The following is a 24,100-nucleotide window of genomic DNA, read 5'->3' as shown; positions in this document are numbered from 1 at the left end:
TACGTCAAAACTGTACAACTTGACAGGTATGCATTTATTCCAGTTGCAACATCTATGTGAGCTTCGTCTACGTGGGCTCATTCTTCAAGAAAGTACTTTGTAAGCTGAGCGGCTGGTTGAACAGGAAGACAAACTCTGACGGACGCCAAATCGTGATGAGAAACGTGCTTGCTGCAAGCAGAAGCAGATGAGCCCAGACAGAGTTGAAAACTAGATTTTGGGTTTGAAAGTAAGGTTAGGGTAAACGAAGGTTTCTAGACAACAGTAGAATGTTAAGTTAAAGTTTAAAATGAAGGTTTAAAGACAGGTTCAAGGTGTAAAGAGATGTTCAGGCTTTCACTTATAGATAAGCCTCGGTTAGGGTTACACTAGTAATTGCGAGACAGGGTAAGGGTTTCTCACTGCTTTAGGAAATAAACTCTAGGTTAGAATTGGCAATAAGCAAAGCCATTATTAGAATTTCAAACCATGGTTTCACATTTAGGTTTAGGGTTTTAATCCTGGTTATGGTTTCAAATGAAGTTTGAAGTCCTCAGTACCCAAATCCTAATTAAATGTCTTACTGTCTGCCATTGAAGAGGATTCACGTCCAATCCATTTAAACTGGAAGAGGTTGGCAGCAGGTCGCTGCTGCTAAAGTATGCTAGTTTTGATGATACATCGTTCCTTTTACATCATTATCAACTGAAAAGAAGAAGATGACATCATCTGTTTTATTATTTTTTTCATAATTTGTCCTGATGGGAACCTTTGAACTTTTCTTCTTAATGCTCATCATAATATTGATGGAGAATCCTAACGTCTGCACTCAGAACACTAAAGTCCAACTTAATGAAATACTTCTTACTTCATGCCCCAGCAGTTCGCGCGTGCGTGTGTGCGCGTGCCTGCATGCAGGGAGCTTAACATGAATCCACAGGGGCTTCTAAAAGTCACTCATTTAGTAGCAGTGTTGTCACTAACGTGTTACTAAGTAATGCGTTACTCTAATCTAATTAATTTCTTTCAGTTACGAGTAATCTAACACACTCATTTTTCCAAACCAGTAATCTGTTTAGTTTCCTTAGTATCTGTGCGTTACTATTTTGTTGTTGCCTCATAATGTATGTAGAATGAAGAATATTGTAGTCATGTTTGAAGAGCATTTTGAATAGAAAATGTTAGAAAGGTTCCCACCATGTGTTCGTTTCCATGCTAACCGCTCATAGTTCTTCCTGTTTTTGTCTCGAGTCACACGCGCTGTTTTGGGACTGAGTCTGAGAAAGGCGTGTGCCAGCGTGGGTCAGGGTTCCTACAGGTTTCCTCAAGTTACATTTAAGAATTAATTTTTAAGACCATTTTTAAAAAACTTAATGCCTATTTCACAGATATATCAACAACAACAAAATGTGTGAATTTTTGTTATTGTTAGAGCTCCACAGCAGGTCTGTATGACTTTTCCTTTTTTCCCTCCCAGTCATCAGCACTAATTCCACACACCTGTCCTGCCCACCTGGTCATTACCACAGCCTCACTACCAGTCTTGTTAATCTTATTTTAAAAAAGTAATTAATTACAGTTACAAATTACTTCTCCCAAAAAGTAATTGTGTTAGTAACTCAGTTACCTGAATGTAAGAGTAATTAGTTACTTGGCAAAGTAACTGATGATAATTTTCATGTTTTTTTTTTTTTTTTCTCAATTAAAAAAAAAAAAAAAAAAAACACGGATCACACAATGTGAGGTTTAAAGGGTTTTTGGGACAATTGGCCCTAGCCCAATTCTTTACCCTAAACTTAACTAGACACAGGGGTATTGTGGATATTGCGATAACTAGATAGAAACCTTTGCTATGTGTGGAAGTCATTTAATGTTGTGAATCAACCGTTAAAGTTGTTAGAATTGCTCCCGTTATTGCATTAGTTCTCTTCTGTGTACTTTCGACATGTTTAAGTTTTCAAAACTGTTTCATCAGTTAAAGATAGATTTAAGTCAAGATTTTGCCGATTTAGGAACATTTCAGATAAGACGTTACTTAGGTTCACAAGGAAGGTCCTCTACAACAGAGCCTTCCTGAGATGTCTACTGCTTTAAGATGGCGGCTGTTTACTAACGCATCTAGTTCTTTATTATACATGTTGCTAATGCAGCTTTGTCTGTCATTTGCATCTAGTTCTGTTTGTAGGCTACCGCATCTAGTTCTGTTTGTAGGCTATCGGTTACAGTCAGGTATTATTAGAGCCACCTAGCACAGTAGCATCGCGTTTGCAACGGCGTCACACTCCCTTGCCTCCTCCCCACTCCTGCTCTGCTCTCTCGTCTCCGTGAGTCCGTCTTTCTCATTTCCTCGCGTCAGTCAACCAACATAGTAACGCATGCCTTTCCCGCCTCAGTAACAGTAACGGCATTGCCAAGATGAGAAAAGTAATTAAATACATTACTCACTATTGAAGAAAATAAAGCCGTTAGTAACGCTGGTATATTCTAACGCTGTTATTAACAACACTGCTCCCTACATAAACATCCACAGACCTCTGCTCCATTGCGAGTTTGTTAGCCCTCACTGCAAAATACGAGCAATTCTAGTTACCCTGTCTTCCTGGATTTTGATACTTTTTTGACCTTGTTGATTTTTTTGCCTCTAGCCTGCTCATCGTCTTTGCTTCTGCCTTGTTTCTGCGACCTGCTACAGGACTGGATCCGAAACGCCTCCTGCCTGGGCCTTCACCTTGCTCGTCCCCCCCTGCTCGAGCAGCCATCCGTGCCGCACCAAAAGCCAAGACTTCTACTTCTCAAGCTCATTGTCAATAAACCTGTGCTCAGCACTGCAATATTGGGTCCGTTTGTTCCCTGATCATTGTCAGTTATTTCTCGAAAGTGGAAATGTGGAATGTGTGCAGTGTGTAAGAATGCAGCGTATTGAATAGGCTATTCACACGACAGCGGCGACACCACCACAGTGCAGACATGGACCGCAGAGGCGTTCTAGTTAGCATTAGCATTTAGCGCGGTGAGCATCATCTTAAACTCTTAGTCAACCACAACACCTCTGCTTTCATGGTTGCTGTTGACCCAAACGATGTGCGTAGATCCACTCACGCAAATGCACAAGAAACCGCTGCTGAGCTGGGATGCAAGGGGGACTGCAGCACTAGCAGCTAGCTGGCTAGTGTTCACTTATATTAGCAGCTTGCTGGCTGCCTATAGCTTCTATCTATCTCTTCAGGCTTGTGAGCAGCTGGCTGTCATATACAGGCAGAATGAAAAACACCGGCAATGGAGGGAATTTGCTTGTTTAATCTCATAGAGGTTATGTGCTCGGACGATTTAGCATGGGACTCTAGCGCCAATCTTTTTTTTTTTTTTTCGCATATAATGCAAAAAGCCTCGAGCAGTGTTGTTAATAACGGCGTTACAATATAACGGCGTTACTAACGGCGTTATTTTTTTCAGTAGTGGGTAATCTAATTAATTACTTTTCTCATCTTGGCAACGCCATTACCGTTACTGAGGACGGAAAGGCATGCGTTACTATGCGTTACTATATTGGTCGAAAAGTCTGAGGGAGACGGACTCACCGAGACGACAGAGCAGAGCAGGAGCGGGGAGGAGGCAAGAAAGTTGTGACGCCGAGCAAACGCGATGCTAGGTAGCTCCAATAATACATGTTGTAGCCGATGGCCGACAAACTACGCCCGCATGTTATGGTAGATATGTTAGACATGGTAGATATCACATGTACTGTATATAGATATAACTAGATGCAAAATGACAGACATGGCACTAAATGCGTTAGTAGACAGCCGCCATCTTAAAGCAGTAGGCTTTTTAGGACGGCTCTGTTGTAGAGAACCTTCCTAGCGAACCTAAGTAACTTTTTATCTAAAATACTTCTAAATCGGCAAAATCTTGACTTGAATCTATCTTTAAATGATGAAATAGTTTTAAAACTTTCATATGTCGAAAGTAGAGAGAAGGGAACTAATGCAATAATGGGAGCAATTTTAACAACTTTTAACAGTTGATTCAGGGTAAAGGGTAAAGAATTGGGCTCGGGCCAATTGTACCAAAAACCTCCACAAAAAACTTCACATAGTGTGGCCAATGTTTTTTTTTTTTTTTTTTGAGGAAAAAAAAAAAAAAGTAATTATCACCAATTACTTTGCCAAGTAACTAATTACTCTTACATTTAGGTAATTGAGTTACTAACGCAATTACTTTTTGGGAGAAGTAATTTGTAACTATAATTAATTACTTTTTTTCAGTAAGATTAACAACACTGTCGAGCACACTGCTATCCGCTGGTTTGAGCCAAAAGTTTACTCAACCCTGCTTCGTTGAATTGGCATTTCCCCATCTCTCTAATATGAAATGTATGGCTAGGTGTAAAAAAATGTGGGTAGTGTAGAGCATGACATTTTATCAGGACTGCCGTCGCGACACGGGATTATGCGGAAATCCCGCTGGACGGGATTTTGACCCGGGGCTGCATTGCGTTTGAATGATGGCTCCTCTGCCCCCAGTATTTATTTAGGCTATGTTATTTAATCAAAATGACAAATAACACTTTTGAGGAGAAATGAGACATAGAGAGAAGCTATATACAGTGTAGTTAATAACGGCGTTAGAATATAATGGCATTACTAACGGCGTTATTTTTTCAGTAGTGAGTAATCTAATTAATTACTTTTCTCATTTTCGCAATGCCGTTACCGTTACTGAGGTGGGAAAGGTGTGCCTTACTATGCGTTACTATGTTGGTTGAATGATGCGAGAAAAGTCTGAGAGAGACGGACTCACGGAGACGAGCGAGCAGAGCAGGAATGGGGAGGAGGCAAGGGAGTTGTGACGCCATTGGAAACGCGACGCTAGGTGGCTCCAATAATACCTGACTGTAGCCGATAACATATAAACTACGCCCACATGATGCTACGGTAGATATCACATATTATAGAACTAGATACAAAGGACAGACACGGCAGCATGAGCAACATGTATAAAGAACTAGATGCGTTGGTGAACAGCTGCCATCTTAAAGCAGTAGACTTCTCAGGAAAGCTCTTTTGTAGAGAACCTTCCTAGCGAACCTAAGTAGCTTTTAATCTAAAATGCTCCTAAATCAGCAAAATCTTGACTTAAATCTATCTTTAAATGATGAAACAGTTTTAAAACGTATACGTGTCGAAAGTAGACAGAAGGGAACTAATGCAATAACGGGAGCGATTTTAACAACTTTAACGGTTGATTCACAACATTAAATGACTTCCACACATAGCAAAGGTTACTATCTCGTTATCGCAATATTCGCAATACCCCTGTTCTAGCTAAAATTAGGGTAAAGAATTGGGCTAGAGCCAATTGTCCCAAAAACCCTTTAAACTTCACATTGTGTGACCTGTTTTTTTTTTTTGGGGGGGGGGGGGGGGGGCCTGCAAATTATCACCAGTTACTTTGCCAAGTAACTAATTACTCAGGTAACTGAGTTACTAGGCAAGGCAAGGCAAGGCAAATTTATTTATATAGCACAATTCAACACAAGGCAATTCAAAGTGCTTTACATCACTTGAAGATCATAAAAATCACATTTAAATCAACACAACGTAGAAACGAAGACAAAACAAAAACTACTAATAATAATAATAATTGAAATCAGCAATGGAGATAAAAACAAGAGGAATAGAAAGCAGAAATATGAAATATATAGACAGTTATAGATATGCAGTGCTAAACAAAAGCGGTTTTAGCCCTGATTTAAAAGAGCTAACAGTTTGAGCATACTTCAGACGTTCGGGTAACTTGTTCCAGAGGTGAGGAGCATAATAACTAAATGCTGCCTCACCCTGCTTGGTTCTTGTTCTTGGAACATGCAGAAGACCGGTTCCAGACGACCTTAGGGGTCTAGATGTCTCATAGGACTCTAACAAGTCAAGCATGTATTTTGGTCCAAGGCCATTAAGTGTTTTGTAGACGAGCAGTAGTATTTTATAGTCTATCCTTTGACTTACTGGAAGCCGGTGTAGCAATTTCAAAACTGGTGTAATGTGGTCCAGCTTCCTTGTATTTGTGAGGACTCTGGCTGCAGCATTCTGTACCAGCTGCAACTTCCTGACTGATTTTTTATCAAGACCTGTAAATATACCGTTGCAATAGTCCAATCTGCTGAAAATGAATGCATGCATAAGTTTTTCCATGTCTTGTTGAGTCAGAAGCCCCTTAATTCTGGTTATATTTTTTAGGTGGTAATAAGCGGATTTAGTGACGGACTTTAAATGGCTATCAAATTTTAGGTCTGAGTCAATAACTACGCCAAGGTTTCTGACTTGATTTGTAGCTGTAAGTGACATTGTGCTAAGTTGGCTGCTTATCTTTGACCTTTCCTTTTTTTGGCCCAAAAATGATCACCTCTGTCTTCTGCACATTTAACTGGAGAAAATTCTGGCACATCCATTCATTGATTTGATGAATGCATTTGCTCAGGGTGACTAAGGGACTATAATCATGTGGGGACACAGAAATGTACAGTTGTGTGTCATCTGCATAGGCGTGATAGGAGATGTCATACTGTTCCATTATCTGAGCTAACGGAAGCATGTAGATGTTAAATAAGAGTGGTCCAAGAATTGACCCTTGAGGGACTCCACACGTGAATTTGGTTTGTTCTGACTGATGGTTTCCGATTGACACAAAGAAATCCCTATCATGTAAATAGGATGTGAACCACTGAAGAATAGTGTCAGTAAGCCCTACCCACTGTTCCAATCTGCTGAGTAGTATGTTGTGATCAACCGTGTCAAATGCGGCACTGAGATCCAATAGTAGCAGAACAGATGATTTGCCTGCATCGGTATTCCGACGAATATCATTTAGGACTTTGATAAGCACAGTCTCGGTGCTGTGTTGTGGTCGAAATCCAGACTGAAATGAGTTAAAAAGATTGTTTTGCATCATATAATTCTGGATCTGTTCGAACACAACCCTTTCGATAATTTTCCCCAGGAATGTCAGATTTGATATTGGCCTGTAATTACTAATGGTTGAGGCATCCAGATTAGGTTTTTTTAGGAGAGGTTTTATTACTGCAGTTTTTAAAGTCTGAGGAAACTCTCCTGTTTGGAGAGAAGTATTTATAATCTGAAGTATGTCTGGGGCTATGCAATGGAAAAACAGTTTTGAAAAAGTTTGAAGGAAGGATGTCAAGGCAGCATGTTGTGGGCTTTAATTTCGACACAATTTCTGTTAAAGTGGCATAGTCCAAGAGGCTAAACTGTCTAAGATTGACGTGGGGGACATTTTGGGAGGCATTTAGTGTAACATTTGTTAATCTGGAGTTGCACACAGTCTGTCTAATCTTTAGTACTTTGTGTGTGAAGAATGCTGCGAAATTATTACAGGACACCTCAGATGCCAATTCCTGAGGTATTGATGCTTGTGGGTTTGTCAGTTTGTCAACAACAGAAAATAGTGTGCGGGTATTGTTAGTGTTTCTACTAATGATCTCTGAAAAATATGACTGTCTAGCATTTTTCAGTTCCTGGTTGTATTTGGGAAGACTGTCTTTGTAGATATCATAAAAAACTAGGAGTTTGTTTTTTCGCCATCTGCGTTCTGCTCGTCTACAAACTTGCTTTTGTTTTATAGCTAGTATGGCATTTCTCCAGGGTGACCTCTTCTTTCTTGACAAAGATTTTGTCTTAATCGGGGCAATAGTGTCAATTACAGTCATCACACTGGAACTGAAACTATTTACAAGTTCTTCCACTGGAGCTATTGTAGGGGTTAATGGTGAGGCATAGGCCTGTGTGAATAACGCACAAGTGTTATCACTTATGTAACACTTCCTAATCACCTCTGTTTCCCTTTTCAGAGGATGGACAGGGGTGGTCATTTTAAACATAATGCAGTAGTGATCAGACAGAGCAACATCATTCACTGTGACCTCAGAGATGTTAAGACCTTTGGATATTATTAAATCCAGTATGTGCCCTCTGTTATGTGTTGGAACTGTGACATGCTGAGATAAACCAAATGTATCCAAAATATTTAAAAGCTCTATAGCACATCCTTCTTCAGGATTATCAACATGAATGTTAAAGTCACCCACTAGAACAACACAATCAAAGTCCATGCAGACAGAAGACAGCATTTTGGTAAACTCATCAAAAAACATTGTGTTATACTTTGGTGGTCTGTAAAGTGTTACCAAGGCAGCTCTGCAAGGGCTTTTTAGCTGAATGACAATATATTCAAAGGAATCAAACTGACCACATGAAATATTTGTGCATTGGAAACTGTCCCTGATCAGACTGGCAACCCCACCTCCTTTCTTATGGGTTCTTGGCGCACTAAAGAAATTGAAGTTTGTGGGGGTTGCCTCAATCAGAACTGTCGAGCTCTTATCTTTATCTAACCAAGTTTCTGTTAGGAACATCATGTCAAGGTTATGTTTGCTGATAAAGTCATTAATTAAGAAAGATTTGCCAGCTAAAGATCTTATATTTAGCAGAGCCAATTGGAGATGCCAGACTGGATTCACTGGTGAGTTTTGGGAATGACATACTATGCTTAACAGGTTGGCAGAGTTGATTGAACGTTTTTTATTTCTCACCAATCTAGCCCTTTTTGTGTTGTTTATCACCACTGGGATTGTTGAGCATACAGACTGTACTCCATAGTCTGTATGCATACTAATGCAATTACTTTTTGGGAGAAGTAATTTGTAACTAATTAATTACTTTTTTTAAAGTAAGATTAACAACACTGGCTACATACACCATAAATTTTATGACTAATTTCAAATTAATTACTTTTTCAAGACTTTTTAAGGCATTATTTCAAAATTCATAAATATAATGCTTTTAAGACTTTTAAGACCCCCGCTGGAACCTTGACGTGTGCACATTCGAGCCGAGTGCAGCCACCTGTTGAGATGTGCGAGGGAATGTTGATCTGTGTGCGTCCATGAATGAACATATTTTTCCTTCATTCTGAAGGGTTCCAGCGATAGGTTGGAGCCGCTACATGTGTGGCCGTTTCGTAGCTTTGCCGTTGCAACAGCGGCTAGTTGGCTAATATTGTTTACATCATTTTCGTGTTGCACATTTATGCCGTGAGGTGTTCGTTTAGCATCTTTGGGATGTGTTGTAAGTCTGATTGAGTGTAAAGTGCTTAGTTGCCACCATGTTTTGTGGCCAAATTGACCACGTGTGTGTATGGCGTAGTTCCGGGTTGTGCACGTGCAATAGCACCCGCCCCGCCTTTGTGTTTATTGCACTGTGCAATTCATTTGCATGTTGTTGATTATTGTGGAGTGAATTTGCATTGTTTTGTATTGGCACTGATATGCTGTTACCCTAAACCCCTAAACCCTAACCAGAAATTCAGAATTTTTTACATTAGGCTTTACCTTCGAGTTAGCGAGGTTTAATTAGTCGGTGGAGTTGATTTCAACAAATTCCATGCTGTTTTTCAGTTATTTGTTAGTTTCAGGGCTCAGGAGTGGCTAAACTAGCACGAGTCAATGGTAGAGGTGGGTAGTAATGCGTTGCATGTACTCTGTTACCTTTACTTGAGTAACTTTTTGAGAAATATGTACTTCTAAGAGTAGTTTTACTGATCTGTGCTTTTTACTTTTACATGAGTAGATTTGTGAAGAAAAAAATGCTACTCTTTCTCCACTACTTTAGGCTACACAAGAGTCGTTACATTTTTCCTCTTAATTCTACGTATTCGATTTTTTTTTGTTTGTTGCTAGTTAGATTAATTTTTTTACCAGTATAGCTTGAAGTAGGTCGACCAATTTCACCAATGAGACGCCGCAATAATCACCTGACTCCATTACACCAATATGACGCAAGCTTGCCATTCTATAATCACGCCAGCCTGTTCAATCACGTGGCGTCTTTAGAGCACTGTGAAAAATGAAGTATTTCACATAGAACGCTGCCCTCAACATGAATCAAAAGCACATATTTTAACCTCTCTCCCAGTTTTTATTTGGCACCAATTGAACACGGAAAACCGGAGATAGGCTCCTTTTAATTTCATAATAGTAACATTGAAGGAACTATTCACTATTCAAACTAGGAACTATTTTCTCCACAAAAGGGCAGTCATGCTCTTTGGACGAATAATGCTTCATTTCTGTCTTTTTTTTCCTCGGCGGAATTCAATTTTTTTTTTCTATAATGGATTATTGTACAGTATCATTATAACAACAGTTCATGTAGATACGTTTGTGCTTAGAGAAAAAAAAATACCATTGATTAGAAAATAAAAGCAGTTACTTACAATTTTACTCATTACTCGAGTATTCTTTTCACTGGATACTTTTTTACTTGTAATTGAGTACATTTTTTGGACGACTACTTATACTTGAGTAACATTATTTTTGAAGTAACGCTACTCTTACTTGAGTAAAATTTTTTAGGCTACATCTGGTCAACGGTGATTGAAATCAACTCCATCTATTAATTAAACCTCCGCTAAATCGAAGATTAAGCCTTATGTGAAAATTCTGATCTTCCCCTTTAAATTCAATTATCGGAAAGTCAATTACATGCAATGACATTTTTCTGTTGTCATTCAAATGTTGAGGCGACAAAGGGAGAAAAATAGAAAGTAACCGATAAATTAATTTTAAGGTAACTTAATTAGTTTGATAATAAAGTAAACAGTAAAGTAAATAGATTATTTTTTTAGGCGTAATCAGTAATTAAATTACTTTATCAAGTAATCTGTGACAACACAGTTTAGTAGATGCGTAGTATTAGGAAGTCATTCTCCCTATTTTAATTTACACTTTTATTTTATTAAGTGTCCAATGTCAATTGCATTATGCGTGCCACAGACGACTTAATACCACTGCTGTTTGATCAATTAAACATGACCTAAAAATCAATTAAATCTTTTGCATTGTACCTGTTACTTCAAGTCATGTATGTGTGAATGGCGACCCCAAGTGGATCAAAATGATACTATATGTAATCTATTAAAAGAATTATAAATTCTTGACAGTGTTAAAAACTTTTAGTGTGCAACAAACCATATTAACTTGGTCATGTGATTTATTTTTTGGATTCATTTTAAGAATGCTGAAAATTACAGCAACTATGACGTATATGAAAAACTGTTGTTTTTACAGTCAATTGTTGTGCATCCAATGGCTCTGTCGCAAAATGCAGCGCGCTAATACATCAAGGCGTGTACGTAAATCTATGATGTTCTGTTGGGATAGGACATTAAATGAAAAAAAGGAGTCCCACTCTGAACCAATCATATTCGGCTTTTTTATGGTTAAACCAATCGGAACATGGTTTGTTCTCTTAGCTCCGCCCTATTTCCAAGGTTGCTCTTCAAGCGGAAAGTCACCTCTTCGTGTGGCTCAGGGAGAAGCTAATGACAGCTAGCTTAGTATCGCTTGCTGGCACACGCATAATTACGGGAGAAGACTCATATAATCCTATTCTAAAGACACATTCAGGTTTTGTGTGTTTAGAAACGTGTCAGGTATTTAAAAATAGAGTCTACATTTTAATACGGGCTACGTCAGTATCGCCACCGTCTTGTTTAGCCTAGCTTCCAATTCCTAGCCGGTGTCATCTGAATTCCTCCCCAAATCTCAAACTACCACCATGGCTGCATTGAGAGCGTCCTACCACAGGATTCTGGACCGGATCGAGCATATGCTGCCCGCCAAACTGAGACCGCTGTACAACCACCCGGCAGGTAAGGGGCAGTTTATCCGCCCGCGTTCGAGCGGCGTAATAAAACAATAACAATAAAAGGCTCGCTAACTTAATAAACAGTAGCTCGCATCAGTGCAATTAAGTCGCACCGAGATTGGTGTGATTTGAATGTGTGTTTGAAATGAATAATTTTCCACATCCAACAGCAGGGAGATCTTTTGTATACAAATATCCTCCATGAGACTGAGATTTGAGTTGTGTCAAGTCCAAAACACACAAAAAGGTGGTTCAAGCCAAGTGTGGGGTTACTGTTTCCATTCTATTGTTTATTTTAAGATGACACTAATTTGGGAATATGACATGAGCTATTGTGTTCAGTCCCAACAGTACTACAATGAATCAATCATAAGCAAAAGCTTAGGTGGAGAGTCCAATAACCTTAACTCATATTCATGCTTGAGTGGGTTTATAGTCTGGTCTTTGTTCTTTTTCTGTCCAAGGGTATTGGAAGCTGTGCAAGGACAACTTTGTGAACAGGTACGAAGGGGCGGCAACAAACACCTCCCTTTCAGATGATTTGTAGAAACTCTGTCCTTTTTTTGTGAAGCCTTAAAGCACTAATGGGTGGCAGTGTCGCAAAATCAGGCCGCTACCCTTTTATGGGACTTCTCCCATAGAACAGTGCACTACATACAGTACAGACCAGCTTTTAACATCTTAACTAAATTGTGAAGCTTGACGGACATGGAAAACTTTTTTGTAGTCTTTGTACTTTACTGTTCTTACAGTATTAGGGACACTAATTGACTTCTAGGGCAAATCGTTCAAGGTTTTTAACGGGATTCTTGATAACCAAACTAGCAGGTTTTCAGATCGCTCATGAGTCTCTCCTATGTGCTGCAGGGCAATTGTTAGACCTGATGTATATGGACTAAATTCTTGTGTCCCGGACTCCTGACTTTCTGTATTTGGGTTTAACCTGAATAGAGAGATTAGTTTCCTCCCTAGAAAAACCCTTCAAATACTACTGTGTACAAAATAATAATGTCAAAGAAGGCTTTCATAATTTCCCAATTTTTCCTCTGTTGTCATTCCAGGTCCCAAAACCGTGTTCTTCTGGGCTCCGATGTTCAAATGGGTAAGCATATTTTCGAAAATTGATTGTGTAAAGGTTCAGTGCTAAGATCAGCTGTAGCCTACAATATTTCAGTAGCTATTGTGGTTTGTTTTAAAGTGATACCGTTATGTTATATAAAAAGATATTTGAAAGGGGTCGACAATATAAATGGCCCGTTGGCCTTGATGTACTTTTAAAACCGTCAGAGCCACCAGAATGCTCCATACAGTGGCCCAGTGGGACCGGCAAACTAATGCGTCAATTAAAAAAAATTTTTTTAATCTTGCTAGTAGTTCTGTGTTTTGACGACATTACACTATCCCGATCAAAGACAACCTTACAGTCTATGCAGCTAGCCTTTGCTGTCCGTGGGATGTAAACACACCTTGTTCGCTTGCTCCTTTGTGAACGCGTGCCGCGCAGAACCTGATTACTCCTGCCCATTGATAGTCAGTATATTAGCACCCACCTAACATTATACTACAAAGCGACATGTTTCTGAAACCTCCAGCACCCGGCCAAGCACCGGGGGAAAAGACACTGGAGGAGTTGAGGGAAAGCGAAATCCATTATGAAAAGAAAAGGGGAGAAAGTTTCACCCCCAGTGTTGAGAGACTGCTGGAATTGGCTAGGCTCCGATGAGACAAAAAAAACGACGTTTACTGTTAGGTGTATAGAGCAATGCCCACATATGCAGATAAGTAAGTTAGAGAAAAGTTAATGAGTATGAAACCTATGGGATGAACATAACTTGATAATTCATCTGCGTGACTAAGGAGAAAATAATATTTTCATAACGACAGTCTAGCTTGAAAATCATTTGCCATAATTGCCTTAGTCATCTCTTAGACATTAAATTGTTGCCACGAAAACTGAGCCGGGAAAGACTTCCAGAGGGCGGTAAGGGGAAGACAGGAAAGCTTCACCCAGGCAAGGGGCACTCCCGCGGGAGTATTTATATTTTTTATTCATATTCATTCGTATTCATATTTCTGGTTTGGCTATTCTTGTTTCGGGTTGCTGCACCCTGTAAAGTTGAAAACGGGTAAATGACACAACACGGCAGTTTGTTAGACACAGACGTTACACAAAAATAGACACCCTGGATATATTACCTCGGCATCAGGGCACAAAAATCAGCCAAAATGAGAAGATGGAGGAAGAACTGGCTAGACTGGAGTGATTATGGAATGATGGAATTGGAATAGGATTATTTGTACTACATTCATGTTTTTGCACTGTTTTGCTGCACTTTTCATTAAGTCTACCTAAAAAAAAAATGTTATTCATGTTATTCAAGCAAATTGTTCTTTTTCGTGATTATTAGGATCAATAATTGACGCGTTGACTGGGGCCAGTGGTTTTGATCGTGGGGCCAGCGAACTTCAAAAGGGGTGAACAATCATTTCTCTTATTGTCGACCCCTTTTTTCAGTAAACGTCAATGAAATCATTCATTCATTCATCTTCCAGGCCACTTTATCCCCACAAGGGTTGCGGTGGTGCTGGAGCCTATCCCAGATACCTATTGACCGTAGGCAGGGTACACCCTGAATCGGTTGCCAGCCAATCGCAGAGCACAAGGAAACGAACAACCATTCACGCATACACACACACACTCATACTTAGGGACAATTTGGAGTATGTATGTGAACAGTATGGGTAATGTAAGCCTCAGTATCTTGATTGGGTGTGGCCTACAGGACCTAAAATGAGATGTCCACATGTGGACTCCAGGTCTTAATGGAGTTACCGTATTTATTCATTTATTTTAGTCAATTGCCTAGGGCTACAATTCACGATTATTTTTAGAATCGATTAATGAAACGATTAATTGGATAAATGTCACTTTTTTCAATTATCTTCACAATTTAATTTTTAAGTTTTTTAGGCATGTTGTAAGTGACAATGAAGACAAAATGGACAACTCTTTCCTTAAAAAAATAATTCTTTATTACAGCTTCTTGACTTAACTGTAGTCTACATATGTACTGTTTTAAGTTCATAGAACTTGTTAGTTTTTTATAAAGGTTCTGAGTATAAAACACAACTCATTTCTCAGTACACAATAAGACAAAAGTCAATGTTCATTCAAATAAAAAAAGTGCTGCTGATTGACATTTTTTATCTTGTGGGCAAAGCACTGATAAATTGTGCCAATAACTTTTTTTTTTTTTCCAAAATAAACTAAACAAAATCGAATAAGGAGGCAGACTAATGAATCAGTTTTCTTTATCAAACTGTAGTTCATATATACAATCCATATCCAGTTTCAAAGCATTTGAATAGGAGCTTTTGATGCAAGGAGACTCTAAGCTTTTATATGAATGGGTTTATGTGGGTGGTTTCATTATAAAAAGAATTGAGACAACTTTAATATCTAACAATAACTCACTTTAATATCTAACAATAACTCAAGTGCTAATGTGCTTCACTAAAACACAATATAAACAGACATTTAAGACACTGATTAGCACAACAGCTATCTAGCTTAGCACTTTGTACTAAGCAGCAACGTCTCATCAACAAATACAAGCTTCATTTACTCATTTACTCTTGACGGAGGCACACTGGATCTAACAAAACAAAAGAAATCCAACTCGACACGTCATAAAGTTATTGATTCTGCAACCCGGGTGTAACAGACTAGCAGTGAACTCGCTCTCACTTGCGCTAATCACTGGCACGTGCGCGGAGCCTCACATTACACACAATGACTCAAACAGGACTGTTCATTGCTGCCGCAAAATCCATTATCAGATTCATTGTCAACTAATTTATTAAGCTATGTTAATAGATTAGATGTTGAAGCCTTACAATTGCCCTATAAATACTTTAGACCTGTGGTCAGAAAGTAGCCTAAACATTGTTGTCACCTGTACAGGGCCTGGTTGCAGCAGGTTTGGCTGACATGACGCGACCAGCGGAAAAACTGAGTACCTCCCAGTCTGCGGTACTGACGGCAACCGGTAAAATAACATTTGAGTGCTGAAGAGTTAGTAAAGTTTGAAACATTCCTAACTGCTAATTTTACGCCTTAAAGTACATTGAGATTCATCTGATTTGTGCCACAGGTATCCGAAGTTTGTCACGTGTTTCTTTTGTGACAGACTGCCTCAAACAAATGTTATCTGTTGATGTTATGGACAAAACAGACATGTCGTCACTCATGTGTGCATAACCTTGGCCCTTGTCAACCAGGCCTTATCTGGTCCAGATATTCGCTGGTCATTGTCCCAAAGAACTGGAACCTGTTTGCTGTCAACTTCTTTTTGGGATGCGCTGGAGGCTCACAGCTCTACAGGATTTGGAGGTGACCAGTGATTCAATTGTGCAACTTCTCTAATGACCCCCCCAAATTGTAGCAACTTTTCTGAGACTCTGTGTCCAGGTTGTGATCATACTTGTGTGACTGTTTTGTCTCTGAACAGATACAATCAGGATCAAAAGGCTCAGGGAGCAATACAATCCTGACCGACAGCACTGAAGTTAACGGGCAGCATCGCGCCACGGCGCCAACTGACCTGCCCCTAACGTCCCTCTCGACACTTGTACATCATCACGTCGTCATTTCCACCTAACATCCATGCCAGCAACATGATCCGACCATTTCTCTGCTGGAAATGTGCACTTTCCTAAAGGTTTCGAGTTTCCTCGGGATATTGGACATTTTAAGAAAAGAGAAATAAGTGCAAGTAAAACACGAGAATGATGGTCACCAACGCACAAGTTATTTGATTGTACATTTACTTGATCATTTTTAAGTTGTGGCAATCATTACCTCATGTAATCATTTCCAAAAAACATGTTTGGTTTTGAATGTGTCCAAAGTCACTGAAGGTTGTCGTATGTTATTCTCACCGGTATTTATAATACGGTTATTAAATTGATTCATTTAAATGGCTTTAAATTTATAACAAATTAAGTTCATTGCTTCAAGTTTTCATCTGGTGCTAACGGCATCATTTCCATTAAACCTGTGCAGCTTGTAAAGCTACACAAGTGTTAGCTAACACTGGTACTTGAACTAATATAAAATGCCTATTTATTGTGTGTACACCTACTTTTAAATCACTTTTGACCCCCCTCACAATTGTTAATTTTACCCCCCCTCCCTTTCACTGTAATGGCAATAATTGATTTCACTTTAATGTCACCTAATCTACTGATGGATGGAACAAATGGCACTTTGAGGCAATGTGGAAATGTAATGACTTATGTGTGTGGCTATTAAACCCAGTTCAACTAATTTGTGGGCTCTTGGTCAATCTCAGACTGTCACTTTAATTAAGATTAACTCACTGTCTGCCATTGACAACGACAGATCTACAAGTGAGAAAACCATTTTGGTGGGAAGGAACATCTTGGCCACAGAAATATTTCATTGGCTGGCATTGACAGTGTTAACTTCCATTTGAAGTGGGAGGGGTGGCAGCGTTCTCCCACTTCAAATGTATTGGATGTCTAATAGTGATAAACTTTCGGTGGGAGGGTGGATTTTATTTTTCAATAAGGCTGAGTTAACGCAGTTAATTTTAACTGCATGTAAACCCTTAGCATATTTCATTTATATGACAATACATTTAAAGGTGTGCTAACATCTGAATTATACAGAATGCAATTGATCTCAATTATTTTAATTTTAACTGCATATTAATGCGCTGTATCCATTGACGGTGATAGATTTGAACTAGGAGAGGCTGGCAGCACTTCCACTTCAAATTGGATGTCTATTGCAGTCAAGAAGTTTTGTTAATATAGCAGAACATAGAAAATGTGCTAGCAAATACTAAATGTATTTAATCCCACAAAATTAAAATTAGTAACCATTGTCCAATACTAATTGATTTTAACTCATTGCCTGCCATTGATAGCGAGACTTCCAAAAAGTATTTGGCACTTTTATATTAAATGTATGAACCCTTTATTGCCAAATGTATCACATTTGATACACCTCCTAAAATTTCATGATTTTGAGACTAATAATTTTGACATCTCTTTTGGAAAAAAAAGTCAACACACGCATCTGCAGGTTCCATGGGGAAAAAAAAGAGATTCAGCAAGGGTTATAGATAGTAGAGCGCTTATTAAACATTCATTTTGACTTTTTTTTTTTTACAAATTTAAAAAAAAAGGTTTCATTAAGACTTTATTTTTCAAATTTTGGGATTCTCTGATAATTGCTTCATGTTGCAGGTATTTAAGGGTTAATTTGTATTTTCAAAATTAGGGTAATTGCAAATCCTGTAAATACATTTTTTTAATTGCCTGACAACACTAATTCATACATGTGACATCATGCAGGTTTTTCTCTTTACAGGTGAGATGTAAAACAATGGCCTACATGAATAATTCAGATTATACCCAATAATTTACATTAGCATTAAATTGAACACGCAAAGATGGTCACCCACAAAACTTTTATTCACAACCAAAAACAAGGAGCCAGGGCTTAGCGCTTGCCGCCGACACGAGGTGCGTTCACCTTCATGGGCTTGGCGATTTTGGGCTTCTGTGCAGCCTTGGTGTTAGCCTAAAAAACAATCATAGCAACACTTTTAATACTTGACGGAAAAAGTTAATAAACTTGGAACATTTTTACTACAATGCTAACAAAAAACAAGCTATCCTCAAGCAAGTCTATTATATGGCATGTGCGTTACACATTGTAATGTTTAATTCTCAACTGCCATTGACGGCGATAGACGTCCAAACCATTTTGACAGGAAGGATCGCTGCCAACCTCTCCCTGTCAAAATGGTTTGGACGTCTATCTCCGTCAATTCAGAGAGTGCGTTAACAAGACTCTTACCTTAGCACTAGGTGCAGCAGGCTTCTTGGCTGCCTGCTTTGCCTTCTTGGCTTCCTTGGCAGCCCTGATCAAGTGAAAAATAGGCACAATTAAATTGTATTCCTAGAAGACATTTTGAGAATCAGTAATTGGCATAAATAATGAAACAGTTACTTGCCAATTTAAGTCTACTTCTTTATCATAATTCATAGTAGGGATGTCCCGATCCGATCACGCAATAGGAAATCGGTCCAATCGCACCATTTTTCAGAGGGTTGGAATAGGGTGAAAAGGATCAAGTTTTTAATTTTAAAAATATATTTATGCTTTTCTGCTTCATGTTCGTACAGCCTCTTAACCCTCCCTCCTGCTGCTTTTCTTGGTCACCAGTGCAGCTGGCGTTTGGTACTTAAAATTAATGATGATTGAAAGTTTTGTAGCTTTGATCTGGCGAGTGAAGGCTCGGTCATGCTACGATCAAAAGCACAAATGTGTTGAGCATTGTTTTGTCAATCTTCGTTGTCGAAGGGCTGTTTTCGGCAGCGTAAGCTTCAAAGCGTGAGGGAATGTAAGAGGACTCATTTGAATTATATGAATGTTATGGAGAGCGATTAAAGTATGGTGTGGTAATGCAATGAAAAATGTGGACGTGCCTAAGTTTTGTGGTGGTGCACCATAAGCCTGTCGCAATATGCAATAATTCCATTTATCGCGCGGTAAATAAAAATCAAGACGGTAATTTTCCTGCTGCGATTTATCGCCTTGCGTGCACATGCGCGCGTTTGTCGAAGTGGGTGCGTGAGCGCGTGACGCACGCGCTTGCGGCAGATGTGTGGCAGACGTGCTTGACAGTGCTGTTTAAAGTTCAGCTTCCTTGTGCCACTCTGTTCTGGGTATGTTCGTTTTATACATTTGAGTGTGAGTGACCGTCATTTAATGGATGGAGGCAGGGCCGAGTGCACTGTCGGCGCACAGCAATGAGCGAGCGCAATGACGAAGAGGACGAACCAGTCTGCAAAATGTTTCTGCAGGTTGTTTCAACAAAGATGGCCAACAGAATAAATGTACATGCTCATTTGAAACACTATCATCTTCTCCAGTCTTCACTGCTTAGTAAGAAAACTGCATCGCAACAAGCGGAGCCTCCTCGTCACGTTAATTGACAATTAGAGGTATTCGCTTGAAGTGAGAAATACAGACGACACTGCGCAAAATAGCGTTCCCTCACGGAATGTGAAGTCCGCTACATTGCTGAAGAAATGAGACCGTTTTACCTCTGTTAAATGATATTTGATACCTTTGGGAGCCAAATTTTTGCTACTGCTACTTAGTCTGTTTTTCTCTGTTGTTGTTGAAGTGCAATTACTGTTTCTGCAACTTTATACCTATGTGCCTAAATGCTTCAGTTATTAAGTGCAATTTTATTTTTTCTTGAAAAAAGACATTTATTATGTGTTTCTGTGCGGTATTAATACTGTTGGCTTTTACTTGAAAGAGGCATGGTCTATTGTTTTTAGTTGTGATTTCTTAAAAGGTATTTTTTAATTTAAAAGTAAACATTTATTGCATTTAAATGGGTGTACTTGATCTATTAATATATACTGTATTCTGTGTTATTGTAAATCGGTTAAAAGGGGACGGGACTTGATAAGCATATGCTTCTCTCGTCAGCCCTTTTCTTCGGTTTTTTTTTGGTTGCTCATATCACATCTTGCAACTGTCAATGATAACGATGATGATGACAATAAATAAACGCTCAAAAAAAAATTCCGGGGGGGGGGGGGGGGGGGGGGGGGGGGGGGGGGCGCGCGCAATAATATCGCATATCGCAATAATTAATGAGATAATTTATCGTCCACTAAAATTTGTTATCGCAACAGGCCTAGTGCACCACACTCTTGGTAAAAGCGGAAGAGGAAGTACTGTATAAAGTACAGTAGTGTGACATGTTTAAAACTTTTGTTCAAATAAAAACAAAAAAACTTTTCTGTATCAGACCGAGCGGGACTCGGTATCGCAGATTCTCAAAATCAGGTGACTCGGACACAAAAATATAAATTCGAGACATCCTTAATTCAAAGCATATCTAATAAAGGTCCTTGATAAAACTAAATGGTTCGCAAGAAGCACTGGCGGCTACAAAACGTATCTTATGGTCGATATGTGAACAAACCTGTCCCATCTTTCTGCCATTGGACTGAATTCATTCATTCATTTTCCATGCCGCTTTTTCCTCACAAGGGTGTCACGGAGGTGCTGGAGCCTATCCCAGCTAACTACGGTCAGTAGGCAGGGGACCCCCTGAACTGGTTGCCAGCCAATCGCAGGGCACAAGGAGACATACAACCATTCACTCACACACTCATACCTACGGGAATTGCATCGTTTTTTTTATTTTTTATTTTTGCTAAAAATGTATTTCAAGACTGCCAATTTATGAGAAACTATATATACATATTGTTAATAACGGGCTTATAAAACAAGTCATAATTTCAAAGGTCCTGTCAATTTGTACATTTGCCCCCCACACACACTAAAACCATGGTGGAGCATCGGTGGTCTTCTCTTCAAACAGGCTTGGCAAGCCTTCTGGGGGAAACCGATGATGTACAATATTCATCTAACAAAAATGACACTTCCTTTTTATTTATAATGTACATTTATATCTTCGCTTACCTGATGGCCTGCTCTCTCTGAGCTTTTCGGACCTCGGGCTTCTGGTTCCTTTTGGCCATTATCTCAGCCAGTGAGGCGCCAGTGATGGCCCTCTGGAACTTGACAGCACGGCGGGTTCGCTTCTTGCTCACTTCTTCCTGTTAGAACAAAATATTTAGCAGCGATCCAACGTTACAACAAAAACACCTAAATTACACTCAAAATATCTTATGTTTACAGATACAAAAAATGTCGGAGAGTTTGGAGGCTGGCCATCCGTGATCAACAATGGCCAGTACTATGATCTCCTTATGTTTTGTGGCTGCAGGGCATGGAGTGAGCGTTGACACACAGCCTGCAAAACGCAGACCGGCAACAACACATGACATGGATGGACACCATGCACACCGTTCCCCCACAGCCAAACTAATGACTGACAACTGTACAAACAAGTAGTAGACTTTAGAGCTGCAACCATCGATTACTTAGGTAATCGATTAATCTATCAATTAGTTAAGTAATAGGATTACGAACATTTAATCCATTGCGGAATAAATTTTAGGATATGTAAACCAAATAAACAAGTGGTTTATGCTTGCAATAATATTTATTTTGGCTTGCTAAGATTACACTTTCAAAAGAGCATTAGATGAGAATATAAAGTTGTAAAACTTAAGGGTGTAACGGTACATGTATTTGTATTAAACCGTTTCGGTATGTGATGCTCGGTTCGGAACGGAGGCGTACCAAACGAGTTTCTGACGTAATGTAACCCTTACTTTTCGAGGCTGTGAGTCGATCAGGTTACAGGTTCTTTGTGTAGATTATATTTACTCCATCTTCTCTACTATAACGAGGACCAACACGGTAGGACAGTATAACCCAGAAACGTCAACGGCGCAATAACATGGCCGCCGCGAGAACGCAGTGAAACGAGGGTGTTAAAGTCAATCAGCCAATGCACACCAGTCGCAGTTTGGCCGCATGTTAGACGCGTCCCAGAAGCTGCTTAACACGACGCACGCAACAAGGACGGCAGAGTTTATTATTTGACGCGAGACGAGACCCTCCTGCGTCAATACTACTACCGGTAGCTAGGATCGGGCAGACCGGAAGTCACTCGTGTAAAAATACGGTGGATCCGGTCGATTTTCAAACTAATATTCAATTCAATTCAATTCAATTCCTTTATTGTCATTGCAAGCAGAGCAAACAACGAAATTGGAAAGCTACTCCGTGGGACCATAAAACACAAGACTATAAAATAACACACAACTAAAATATATCACTGATTTGTAAAATTGCACCTTCATTTCACAACAGCAGCAAATGCATTTAAAAATCATTTAAAATACCCAAGCTTAGCCTCAAACAACAATTAAAAATAAACGAATGAGGATCTAAGTACAACAAAAAAAACAGTTGGCTAACTTGCAAAAGTCCGCCAGCTTAAATGCTATTAAATGCTTTTTTAATTTTTATTATTTTTTTTTTTTACACAATGCTCTTGACAAATCGTCCAAACACGTTTCGAAAAAAAAAACAGCTACCATACTTGTAAACTAATTAACGAACGCATAAACATATTAGCTCAAACAAACACATACCTTATGTTGGTCTTAACAGGGAGCAGCTGGATTCAGCCATGTTAGACGAGTTACGGCATATTCACTGTTGCCACTAGAGGGCAGTGTATCCACCCAAATCAGTTAAACATAATGCAACTTTCAAAACAAACCAGTACACCATTCTAATTAAACAATTCCTCGAAGCAACAAATTTGATTCGAAGTTTTATTCTACTCGAATTATACGAATTAATCGATTAAACGGTGCAGCACTAGTAGACTGTTGATTTGCCATTTTTCTACAGAACAGCGAATTGACTCCGTCATTGACGTGGACATACGTCCACTGCATTTACTGTTGTCACTTACGGACTGTCCCTTCTTGTGCTTGCGTCTGTACAGCACAGTCCAGTTGATCTGTCGGGGATTCCTCTTGGCCAAAAATGCAGACTCGCATTTTGCGTTCAAGAACTGGAAAACCTAGAAGTATTCATAAGATTAGTCCAATGATGTGGCGCTTATTTTACGCGTGTTAGCCTTGTTTCGTGCTGTATACATAGCATTTAGCGTAAGCCGGCTAGGCCCATTTCGGTTGGCAGTCTTTGTTATAGCTATTATAACTTTAAAAACATAACAAACATGCTTAGCACAGGCAAACACCACGTTACGGACACTGTAAATGACTAATGAAGCTGGCGGAACAACGGGGACCATGCTAACAGTTACCTTCCCGTCCGTCCTGGCGTATCGGCGGCCATGGCCGGGGTATATTTTGTACCCGCTGAAACTGCACAACTCGACCCTGAAACCAACAAATGTAAGGCGTCATTGGAAGAAATGTGTTTATTTTTCCGTAAAATTGAATGATTGTGAAATAGAACGTATTGATTTGTTGAGATGGTGTTTGATTTTGTTCGGTAAACTCACTTCATGACGGCTACAAGAAGGCGCAAAACCGGAAAGAAAGATGGCGGAACCGGAAGTTGAATAGATAGACGTCACTTTTATGTTTTTTAACTAATCATTTAATTTTTTAAAACCCGTTTGCGATTTTTAATTTGGCTGACTAAAGTATAAATGACATTTAAACTTGTTTACTGATAAAATAAAGAAAAAAAACAACAATTAAAAAAAAAATACTTTTTAAAAATATCATTAGTCACGTCTGCCGAGTCGAAAGAAACATTTACTTTCAGAACAAAACTACTAATATAATTCTTAAATGTTTCGACAAGTTAACCAAATTGACAGTTTTATCGTCGTTGCTACATTTCGCGGGTAGCAACGCTCCACGCCTGTCGCAAACGA

The 24,100-nt window shown here is 39.2% G+C and overlaps 2 protein-coding genes and 1 non-coding gene across 3 annotated transcripts; 1 reads left to right on the top strand and 2 right to left on the bottom strand.

The window, feature by feature from the left end:
* The first annotated feature begins 11,308 nt into the window (after positions 1-11,308).
* On the top strand, positions 11,309-17,036 carry mpc2b (mitochondrial pyruvate carrier 2b). The gene is made up of 5 exons (XM_057853330.1): positions 11,309-11,703; positions 12,761-12,801; positions 15,664-15,748; positions 15,981-16,092; positions 16,211-17,036. The coding sequence occupies exons 1-5, from the start codon at positions 11,610-11,612 to the stop codon at positions 16,251-16,253; spliced, it is 375 nt and encodes a 124-aa protein (XP_057709313.1). The 5' UTR covers positions 11,309-11,609; the 3' UTR covers positions 16,254-17,036.
* A 1,144-nt stretch (positions 17,037-18,180) lies between these two features.
* On the bottom strand, positions 18,181-23,809 carry rpl24 (ribosomal protein L24). The gene is made up of 6 exons (XM_057853329.1): positions 23,720-23,809; positions 23,519-23,594; positions 23,162-23,272; positions 21,247-21,383; positions 18,592-18,655; positions 18,181-18,312 (listed from the first exon to the last, which is right to left on the bottom strand). Exons 1-6 carry the CDS (start codon positions 23,722-23,724, stop codon positions 18,232-18,234), a joined length of 474 nt encoding a protein of 157 aa, XP_057709312.1. The 5' UTR covers positions 23,725-23,809; the 3' UTR covers positions 18,181-18,231.
* Positions 21,473-21,641, bottom strand: LOC130927609 (small nucleolar RNA SNORA23). Its single transcript, XR_009066460.1, has one exon. It is a non-coding gene; the product is annotated as a small nucleolar RNA SNORA23 (small nucleolar RNA).
* Positions 23,810-24,100: the final 291 nt, after the last annotated feature.

This window comes from Corythoichthys intestinalis, chromosome 12 (genome assembly GCF_030265065.1).
Source record: "Corythoichthys intestinalis isolate RoL2023-P3 chromosome 12, ASM3026506v1, whole genome shotgun sequence".
Lineage (NCBI taxonomy): Eukaryota > Metazoa > Chordata > Actinopteri > Syngnathiformes > Syngnathidae > Corythoichthys > Corythoichthys intestinalis.
Note: the sequence above shows the minus strand (reverse complement) of the source record. Positions and strands in the feature narration are given on the sequence as shown.

What these genes read in the sequence shown, in the direction of transcription:
- mpc2b (XM_057853330.1), top strand. Translation starts at nt 11,610, where the DNA reads ATGGCTGCATTGAGAGCGTCCTACCACAGGATTCTGGACCGGATCGAG. An exon ending in GCTGTACAACCACCCGGCAG is followed by an intron (nt 11,704 to 12,760) that starts GTAAGGGGCAGT and finishes TTGTCATTCCAG; the next exon opens with GTCCCAAAACCGTGTTCTTC. An exon ending in TGCGGTACTGACGGCAACCG is followed by an intron (nt 15,749 to 15,980) that starts GTAAAATAACAT and finishes CTTGTCAACCAG; the next exon opens with GCCTTATCTGGTCCAGATAT.
- rpl24 (XM_057853329.1), bottom strand. An exon ending in CAGAGAGAGCAGGCCATCAG is followed by an intron (nt 18,656 to 21,246) that starts GTAAGCGAAGAT and finishes TCACTTGATCAG; the next exon opens with GGCTGCCAAGGAAGCCAAGA. An exon ending in CTGCTGCACCTAGTGCTAAG is followed by an intron (nt 18,313 to 18,591) that starts GTAAGAGTCTTG and finishes ATTGTTTTTTAG; the next exon opens with GCTAACACCAAGGCTGCACA.